The 10,111-nt window shown below is 47.2% G+C and overlaps 2 protein-coding genes across 3 annotated transcripts in view; one reads left to right on the top strand and one right to left on the bottom strand.

The window, feature by feature from the left end:
- The window catches only part of Nploc4 (NPL4 homolog, ubiquitin recognition factor), a 57,697-nt gene extending 53,767 nt beyond the window's left edge, over positions 1–3,930 (bottom strand). The window contains exon 1 of the mRNA XM_021176269.2: positions 3,734–3,930. Within this exon, the coding sequence (XP_021031928.1) occupies positions 3,734–3,748 (15 nt within the window). The 5' untranslated portion in view covers positions 3,749–3,930. The remainder of the gene's footprint in view (positions 1–3,733) is intronic.
- A 4,867-nt stretch (positions 3,931–8,797) lies between these two features.
- Positions 8,798–10,111, top strand: part of Tspan10 (tetraspanin 10) — a 4,917-nt gene continuing 3,603 nt past the window's right edge. The window contains exons 1-2 of one of the 2 annotated variants that reach the window (XM_021177710.1): positions 8,838–8,984; positions 9,419–9,540. In XM_021177710.1, the coding sequence (XP_021033369.1) occupies positions 9,475–9,540 (66 nt within the window). In that variant the 5' untranslated portion in view covers positions 8,838–8,984; positions 9,419–9,474. Of the gene's footprint in view, positions 8,985–9,418; positions 9,541–10,111 lie in introns of both variants that reach the window. The other variant, XM_021177711.1, reaches the window with a different exon arrangement.

The following is a 10,111-nucleotide window of genomic DNA, read 5'->3' on the forward strand; positions in this document are numbered from 1 at the left end:
TGTAGACCAGGCTGGCCTCGAACTCAGAAATCCGCCTGCCTCTGCCTCCCAAGTGCTGGCATTAAAGGCGTGCGCCACCACGCCAGGCAATAGGTTTTTATTTTACAAGTGTAGGTGTTTGTCCGCATACATGTCTGTGCACCACATGCATGTACTGCCTTTCAAGATCACAAGAAGACATCACATACAATCTTAAAAGGGCTGGAGACACTAAGTTTAATTCCCACCGTATGCATGGAAGCTCTCAACTGTCTGTAATTCTAGTTCCAAGGGATGCACTACCCACTTCTGCTCCTCAGCACCCTACATGCAAAGGGGCACATAAATTCATACAACATATATAAAACAAAAAAGATAAATTAATTTTAAAATAAAACAAAATAAAGGTCCTTAATACCATGGTAAACTCAAACAGGTTTTCTTGGATTTCCATGGCAAGCAAAGATAAAAATGTTGGCTGGCCTCTAAGTATGTCAGACATAGGCCCACTTTCGAGAACTTGACATGTATACTGATCCAGACCTTCTGAGAACATGTCATTCATTTGCCAGCCACTGCTGGCAGCCTCTGCTTTAGTAAAGGCCTGTAAACCAGGCAGCTGTTGCCCAGCCACTTGAGGACTGACAGGGAAGACACAGAATAGCTCAGAAAACACCTCTATTTTAGTGCTTTCACCAGCAGTCACTAATGGTGCACTGTACAGAAAATACGTGAAACAAAGACTTCTACTGACACACCGAGTGAGGAATTCCATAATGGCTTATAGTCAACTGAATTTTGTCTCCTTTTGTTAAATTGTTTAAGAATAATGCAGGTTCTTCTAAAATACTATGACTGTGCCTCTCAATTTCTAGTGACTTTCACGTGGCTTTGTCCAGTATGTTCGATATTAAAAACTCTGTTCTGGATAAAGGGCATAAAGCTGTGTACCCATTTGCTTCTGATCCACATCTGTCTCGTTTCCTCTCTGATAAGTGAGCACTGATTTTCAGAACACTCTTCACATGAAATTTGATGCCTAGGAAAAACACCTCACATATATTTCACTCTGCATCCTGTCTCCAACACTGTGACACGTGATAGTGAAGACCTTGCTAAGGCTCTACAAATGCTCCTTCATTCTGTCACTCACCCTGGCACAATGAGAAAGCAGCAGCAAGAGAAATCCATTTGTTGGCTGATTTTGGTTTGGTTGTACACATGATGCAGACCAGACAAGTTTCAAACCCTTAGGAACCTGACTCAGGTTCCGAAATCCTGGGATTAAAGGCCTATGCCACAATGCCTTGCTTACCAAAGAAGAATTCTAAAGTGTAAAGTCACTCTACCTGATGGGAGTATGGGTTTAAGAAGAAACAACCATGTACTGAGAAAAGTTTTGGATTAACCTCTGACAGGCTGCAAAAGAGAATACATGGAACAGACAGATTTGGCCTTGTGGAGAACACAGACTCTTAATGTTAGAAGTGGGGCTGGAGAGATGGCTCAGCAGTTAAGAGCACTGGCTGCTCTTCTAGAGGTCCTGAGTTCAATTCCCAGCAACCACATGCTGGTTCACAACCCGTCTATACTGGCATCTGATGCCCTCTTCTGACATGCAGGTGTACATGCAAACAGAAACAAAATACATAAATAAATTTTTTTTAAAAATGTCAAATGTGTGGAAACAAGCAGCAGTAGCTCCACGTATCTGGGAAGCTGAGGAATTTGAGCACTGGAGATAGAAGACAGCCTGGACAACATAGCTGAGTCTGGGCCACAAAGTAAAAAACAAAAACAAAAACAGAAAGAGAAAGATCAAAATTAAAAGAATAGAAATTTTCTTGGGGGCTGGAGAGATGTCTCAGCAGTTAAGAGCACCGACTGTTCTTCCAAAGGTCCTGAGTTCAAATTCCAGCAACCACATGGTGGCTCACATACATCGGTAATGAGATCTGATGCCCTCTTCTGGAATGTCTGAAGACAGCTACAGTGTACTTACATATAATAAATAAATAAATAAATAAATAAATAAATAAATCTTTAAAAAAGAAAGAAAGAAATTTTCTTGGAAGAGTGGTTGAGTTTTTAACATTATCCCTACAGAAATTCTTTGAAGACCTCCCTTTGAATTCAAAGCAAACAGGCCTGGAGAGGTGGCTCAGCAGGTACACTCACTCACTCTCTGCTCCTGCAGAGCATCTGAGTTCAGTCCCCAGCATCCACAACTGCCTGCCTGTAACTTCAGCCCCAGGGGATCCAACACCTTTAGCTTCTAGCAACAACTGCCCTCATGTGCTCACACCCACATATACACATAATTCTTTCCAAATGAGGCTAGTGAGCTGGCTTATGCACAAAGAGCACTGCTTGCTCTTCCAGGGGAACTGGTTCAATTCCCAGCACAGCCTGTTCCTGAGGATCCAAAGCCTCCTCTGCCCTCCTTAACAACCAGGTGTGGTACACATATAGGAAGGTAAAACGCCCATATAATAAAATAAATATATAAGTCTTAAAAGCAAAACTTCTAAAATCAACTTCTGAAGAGTATATTAACCTGAGAAAGTCGATTTAAGACCCACTGATGCCCAAGTCAGCCTTTGGAACACCTGAACACACTGCTTAACCTCAGTAAAGAGCATTTAAATAAGTAGAAAGTTTAAAAAGAGGATTGACCTACTGATACCTCACCTATTTCTAGGCAAGTCATCTGTGATGGTAAATTTAAGTTTTAAAACTAAGTCAGCCTTTCTTTCTCTGGTTTCTCTGCATTGTCTGCATCCAGGATAGAAAATACAGAGAGAACAAGAAGACCCCTAAATGAAGCTGTGAGCAAAGAGAAGCTGCCCTCAGAGAAAAGCCTTAACTCTTAGCCTGCCAGAAATGTCTGCAGTGAGATAAGTGAGGCGGGAGGATGTCAAGGTCAAGGACGGCCTGGGATAAAGTAGTAAGACTGTCTCAAAACACAAACAAAACTCAAGAGCTATACTACCCTGGAAATCCAGAGAGATGTGATGTTCTCGAATGCAGGAAACCACTGAAGAGCTGTCTCAGGCCTAAGGCAACCACCATGATTCCGATCCCATGGAAATCCCCAATATTCCTCCATGTTGGCCCTAGTTATTCTGTCAGAACGGTCTGTTACTCCTATCACTTCCCAACCCCTGCCACATATGCTCTGGAGAGAAACTCGCACAGGTTAACAAACGGCTGGTTTTCCTCTCCTTTTACTGACTTATTTCATGGGGCTGGGGGTGACAGTCTCTACTGTCAGGCTAAAGTGGAATCGGCCTTCTTTATGACACTCCTTTTAAACAGGTGGTCGTCAAGTCGCCTGTGTCAAAGAGGAGCCAGTCCCGCCTGTTTTTGGTTGGCCCCCATGGCCGCGTCCTCTGTGGGAAAGGGGTTCCCCTAATGATGCCCTTTTCTTCTCCGGTCGACTCTTCCGGAGTGAAATCGTGACGAGGCACTGTCGGGATGGGGGAGGAGAGAAGGACGTACCCGGCTTCGGGGCCTGGGAAGAGGCCAACGTCCCCTACGGCAGCGGGGAAGAAGAAGGCCGCTCCGCTCGGACCGTTCGGCCTCCTTCCCGCCAGCCTTTCCGGGCTCGGCCAGGGCAGGTACCTCCTCAAACCCGGGGCGTGCGAGGAGGAGGCGCCGGCTCCGAGCACCGTCCAGCGCTGGCCCGCCCAGGACGCCCGCAAATCTGCTGCCTCATCCCAGCGCCCCGCTCCCTCCCGGCCGCCGCACTCACGATGCTCTCGGCCATGGCGGCCGCTCCAGTCTCCGGGCTCGGGCCCCGGGCTCCCGCCGCCTGTCTCCCCAAGGGCCTCGCAGCCCCGGCCTCGGCCTCAGCCCCGGCCCCGGCCTCCCGCCGCCGCCGCCACCGCCGCTCCAGCTTCGCCGCCCGGCTCCGCCAGTACCGATGTCCGGTGCTTCGCTCAACACACTCCGCCAGGCGGAGAGAGAGGCGAAACAAGGTTCCGGCCCCGCCAACGGCCGCGCGCATGCGCCAAGTGGTGCCGCGCGTCCCTGGTCGGTGCCCCCTCACCCTCCACCCCCTTCCCCAGGCGTGAGTCTAGCCCAGCCTAGGAGGCTGGGCCCAGGACCCTGGGTTCAGAAGACTGTGCCAGGAGAGCCATATTACTGAAAGTTCGAGCAATGCAAAAAAGCTGCAAGAAAAGGCGAGCGTCGAGATCTCGCTCAAATATAACCGTTACGGAACTTTTGTACCTTCTTCACAATTTTCCAGCAATGAGCTGGAGTTTCTCCCTTTGTACTGAACTTTGTAACTGCACATGATTTGAAGTAGAAGACTTTATGGAAATCTCTTAAGAGGCTAAACGCCTCCGAATTTTTATTTGATTTTTTTTTTGTTGTTGTTATTGTTTTGGCTTCTGTTTTATTTATTCATTTATTTGTTTATTTATTTTAAGACAGGGTCTCACTAAATATGGCCTTGGCTGTAGACCAGGTTGGCTTGGAACTCACAGTGCTGGGCCTGCCTCAGTGCTGGGATTGAAAGGCAGGCCCCCTTTCCTGCCTCCGATGGTTCGATTTATGAGTGTACTAAACTCCGATTATGTTTTAGACTGTTTTATTTATTTGTTGTTTTAGATATAATATATTTTACTGTATACATTATATATTGTATATAATACACATTATATACAATATGTTTTATTGAAAGAACTTGTTAAGACATAGTGTTGGCTGTCCTGGAGCTAGCTCTGTAAACCAGGCTGGCCTTGAACTGACAGAGATCCACCTACCTCTGCCTCCCGAGTGCTGGGATTAAAGTTCTATACCACCACCACCACCCAACTAAACTTTTTTTTTTAAGTTTTTAATATATTTTATATATATGAGTTTTTTGCCTGCATGTGTTTGGCTGCACCACAAGTGCCTGATGCCTGAGAACATCGGAAGAGGGAGTGGATCCCTTAGAACTAGAGTTTCAGATGATGTGGGTACTGGAAACCAAAAGCAAATCCTCTGGTACAGCACCAAGCACCACTCCAGCCCTGACCTTGAACTTTCAATCTACCTGTCTCTGCCTCCTCTTGCTGGGGTTACAGGAGTGTGTCATCACACCCAATTCTGTGGATACTGGGGTAAAACCCAGGCTTCTTAGGAAAGCTCTCTACAAAATCATGCACATCCAAGGCCCATTTCAATCCTGGTCTCATGTAGTCCAAGCTGGTTTCAAGTCTGAAATCTTCCTATCTGCTTCCTGGATGATGGGATTATAGGTGTACACCCCCACACCCGGCTCCCCTCTTAAGTCCATCGAACCATCACTGTCAATGTCAGTGCTGATAACACACACTCTGTAACCTCTGTTATTTAATTTGGGCTTATTCATTCCATCAACAAAATTTACTGCATGCTAACTTAGTGTGTGTGTGTGTGTGTGTGTGTGTGTGACACGGCCTTTACATTTGGTGGTAGAGGAGGACATAGGCTCCTGCCTTGGACCAGTTACCCCACAGGGAGATCAGCTTGCAAATGTGTAACATGGAGTGGATGTTAACGATGAATTTATGACCAGAGTAAGGACAGAAGTGGAGGGTGAGATAGACGTTAAAATAAGATGACCAGGAGAAGCCAGGCATGGTGGCACACACGCCTTTAATCCCAGCACTCAGGAGGCAGAGGCAGGCAGATTTCTGAGTTCAAGGCCAGCCTGGTCTACAAAGTGAGTTCCAGGACAGCCAGGGCTACACAGAGAAACCCTGTCTCAAGCACACACACACACACAGACACACACAAAGATGACCAGGAGCTGGAGAGATGGCTCAACTGTTGAGAACATTGACTTCTCTTCCAGAGGTCCTGAGTTCCACTCTCAGCATCACCAAGGTGGCTCACAACCTGCTGTAACTCCAGTTCCAGGGGATCCAATGGCCCCTTCTGGCATGAAGACTAAACACATACACACACACACACACACACACAAACACACATATGATGGAATGGTCAGGAGGCCAAGTGAATCAAAGTTCATACCAAGCCAGATGACTTGAGGTTACCCCTAAACTCGCAAAGTGGAAGGAAAAACAAATTCTTGAACATTGTCTTTTGACCTTCACACACACATTAGAGCACACAGACACACACAGGTACACACAGATATACACAGACACACACACACAGGTACACACAGGCACCCACACAGGTACACACAGCCACACACAGGCACACACACACACACACACACACACACTTTTCTTTAAGGTTGGGCTGAGTGTGATAGCGCGCATACATTTAATCCCAGCACTTTGGAAGCACAGATAGGTGATGCTCTGAGCTCAAGGCTAGCCTGGTCTACATAGGAAGTTCCAGGGCATCCAGAGCTAAACAATGAGACCCTGTCTCAAAATAAAATAATAAAATAAAATAAAGATGGTTAGGGTTGACAGAACCTAGACACACCCGGGAAGAAGGAACTTCAGGTGAAGCCTTGATCACATTGTTTCCTGTGGTCTTACTGTGAGAGGCTGTCCTGACAGACAGTTGTGAAAAGGCTGCTCCACTGCTGGTAGCACCATACCCTAGGCAGGTAGGCCCAAGATATGTAACAAAGCTAGCTGAGCATGAGTCAGAAAATAGGCCGGGGACGGGGAACAGTATTTCTTTATAGCCTTTGTCTCCATCCTTCGTCCAGGTTCTTCCTTGAGTTCCTAGCTGACTTCCTCTCTGTGGAACATAGTCATCTGCAAAGAAACCTTCAGAAGTCCTACCTATGCTGCCTTTTCACTGGCTGCCAGGTCCATCAGGATCCTGGTGCTTTTGCTGCCCTGGTCCAGGTATATGCTAACATGCCCAGCCTGAATATTTCCTACAAGAGGAATTGAATTAAAAAGTGACTTTAGCCAGGTAGTGGTGGTGCATGTCTTTAAGCTTAGCATTTGGGAGGCAAAGACAGGAGGTACTGAGTTCGAGGCCAGCCTGGTTTAGCAAGGACTACACAGAGAACCACTGCCTTGAAACCCCCCAAAAAACAAAAGAATGTAGTCTTTTTGCAAAAATTGCAGGCACACACCACAGTAGGGCTATAACTCTGTGAGGTCCTAGATTTCATCCTCAACACTTCAGGTGGGGAGGATGCTGAGAGCTCTGGGTGTTGCTTCTAGGAATTTGGCATCTGTCACTGGGCTTGGACAAGGAGGTAGGCTGAGGTAAGAATATTAAAAACAGGGCTGGTGAGATGGCTCAGTGGGTAAGAGCACCCGACTGCTCTTCCGAAGGTCCAGAGTTCAAATCCCAGCAACCACATGGTGGCTCACAACCATCCGTAACGAGATCTGGCGCCCTCTTCTGGAGTGTCTGAAGACAGCTACAGTGTACTTACATGTAATAAATAAATAAATCTTAAAAAAAAAAAAAAAAGAATATTAGAAACAGAGACCATGGGGCTTTGTGTACTGCTCTGCTGAATTACTGCCTTGTGTGATCTCTTTGCTTACCACTTTACTTAGTTACTATCTTTTTTTTTTTTTTTTTTTTTTTTGAGACAGGGTTTCTCTGTGTAGCCCTGGCTGTCCTGGAACTCACTTTGTAGACCAGGCTGGCCTCAAACTTAGAAATCTGCCTGCCTCTGCCTCCCAAGTGCTGGGACTAAAGGCATGCGCCACCATGCCCAGCTTGGTAATTATTATCTTGTGTGACCTTCTTGTTTACTACTTCACTTGATGACTTTGTCTTTGATCTAAGAGCTGACCATGTTTTTTGGATGCACCTAGATTGATATACAAGCAGGTGGAGCGACATAAAGCTGCTTCAGCCTCAGCACGGGCTGGAGTCAGATTATCATTTTTCTCTAACTGTTTTTCTCCTTTCAATCCTCACTCCCTCACTTGAGACCCTGTTGACTGACTGAGCTGGCTTGGTCAGGGGAAGAAAAAAAAATGGGGTGTTGCTGCTGCTGCTGTTGCTGCTGCTGGTGGAAGACACTGGAGGGCTCCAGGCAACAGTGACAGTGCAGTGGAGATGGGGGGTATGACAAAGGCCAGGATGCACAAGTGCTAGGCCATTCGATTGTCTGGCTTATAAAGTTATAAGTCAGAAAAATGGCAGATAAAGCTAAAAGTGGAGGCTGAGCCTGAGATGTCCATCAAAAGTTAAAACTCAGGGGAACTGGGGTCCAAACAGGAGGGACATTTGCCATGTACAGCAGAACCTTGCCCTAAACATGTCTACAGAAGGGCTTCCTGATGTCTCAAGGTCCTGTGGGCCTATAATGACACTAACACATCTACATCACACACACACACACACACACACACACACACACCAGTCAGAAGCAGGGAGACAGAGTTAGGTGGTAGGGCCCAGTGTTGACAGCCTAGGGACATGCTTTCTGTCTCCATAGTGAGTTGCATAGCTAAAGTCCTTTAGACTGGACAGTGATCACAGCAAAATCCTGCTTCCAACAAGCTTGGAGGGAAGGGACATCTGGAACGTGAATACTGAGTTGTTCTTGCTCTCCATAAACTATAAGGATAATTGGCTTTTGTGCTGCCTGTGGGGCTCCTGGGGCTGCTATTGTGAACCAGTTTGCACAGAACTGATCTTTTAGGGGTGCTGATAGGAGACCAGCTGAGCCTACGGGTCAAGACCAAAATGGGACTCAATAGTGATGGCCATGGGTCCAGCATCAGGGCCACCTTACCAAAATCATGACTGTGCAGACATTAGGGATATCCCCCGAGCCAAGGCCAAGAATTACAGGCTAGAAAGATCAGATGTGACTGTAGAAGCAGGCCCCTGCTGTAAGCCCTAAAATGTGACTCCTCACATGATACCACTGTGATCGCACTGGAGGAGGAGCTTGTAGCTCTCCAGCTCTGGCTTGTACAGTTCACAGAGAAGCCAAGGGACACCGGGACACCGTTATTTTAGGACTGTAACCTGTTCAGAGAGACACCTGCCACTGCTCTCCCTGGTTTTCTATAATTGTGTGGATGATGAAGGAAGAAGAATGCAGCCCCTTGCTGTCTCAGGTGAGCCGACACTTAATGGCCTAGCTGAGGTTGAAGATGTTTCATGGCTCTAAGGTCCTCTGGGAAGCCCCTAGACCAGGTTGCAGTCTACCTGACTCCTGGCCCCACCCCCCAGTCTAGCTGTGTGCTAGGATTTGTCATTAAGCAGATGCCAATGGGTGACTCTCTCAGACAAGGGTGGAGGTTTCACTAATCAGAAGGCTCTCTTGACCCGTGGGTACACTTGGGTGCTAGCCTTTAAGGTGCCCCCTATAGGCCTGAAAGAAATATTGATTCAGGAACAGGTAAGGGCAAATGTCCTTTGAGGCTGATTGTGGACTGACTCTGTGGCCTCAGGCAGTCTTAATGCTGCCAGTGGGCTCTGGCAGGTTGTCCTTTTACTCTGACAGACTCAGGCTGACAGAAAACCTTCACATATTCTGCTCCAAATTTAGGGTGAAAGAGCAATCCACACAGCTGGACAAGCTTCTTCCTGTGGTACGGGGATGAAATGGGACCCTTGCCTAGATACCTGGCTGTAGTCATGCCTAAGTCACACTGTCATTCCAAAAACCAGGTTACCCTATCTCCTTGTAAAGGGTCTCTCTCAGGTCTGCCTCCTTGCCTCCTCTAGATTCCTGCCCCGGGTCTATTGGCTGCCTCTCTTCCAGCCCAGGAAGCCAGGCAGGCAGTACCTAGGCAACTTCTCCCTGCATCCTCTATACTAGGTTCAGCATAGTGTCCACACTTGACCTAGGTTCAGTCGGTGGGTCCGAGATGATACAAAGAAAACAAGGTTGGTTTCACGCAGAAGGGTAGAAGGGGTAGTCACGGGACCAGCTTCTCTATCCCAGGCAGCCTGCACTTATGGCTTGGGTGGGAAAGTCCCTCTTGTGACTGCACAAAGTCACTGCTGGTGGGGCACTATACACTGATTCCAGCACAGAGACCATTCCAAGACTAGGGAAGTAGACCCACCTGCCATGATTCTGCCATGTTGGAGGAATAGAAATCCTGACCCATGAATAGCAAGTCTGGGCAAGAAATCCTGACCCATGAATAGCAAGTCTGGGCAAGACCACGCTGATCCATCTTTCACAAGGGTATAGAAGAAAGGGAGTGGGTCCATCTTTTCTTTTTTTTTTTTT

This window comes from Mus caroli, chromosome 11 (assembly GCF_900094665.2).
Source record: "Mus caroli chromosome 11, CAROLI_EIJ_v1.1, whole genome shotgun sequence".
In the NCBI taxonomy this organism is placed as follows: Eukaryota; Metazoa; Chordata; class Mammalia; order Rodentia; family Muridae; genus Mus; species Mus caroli.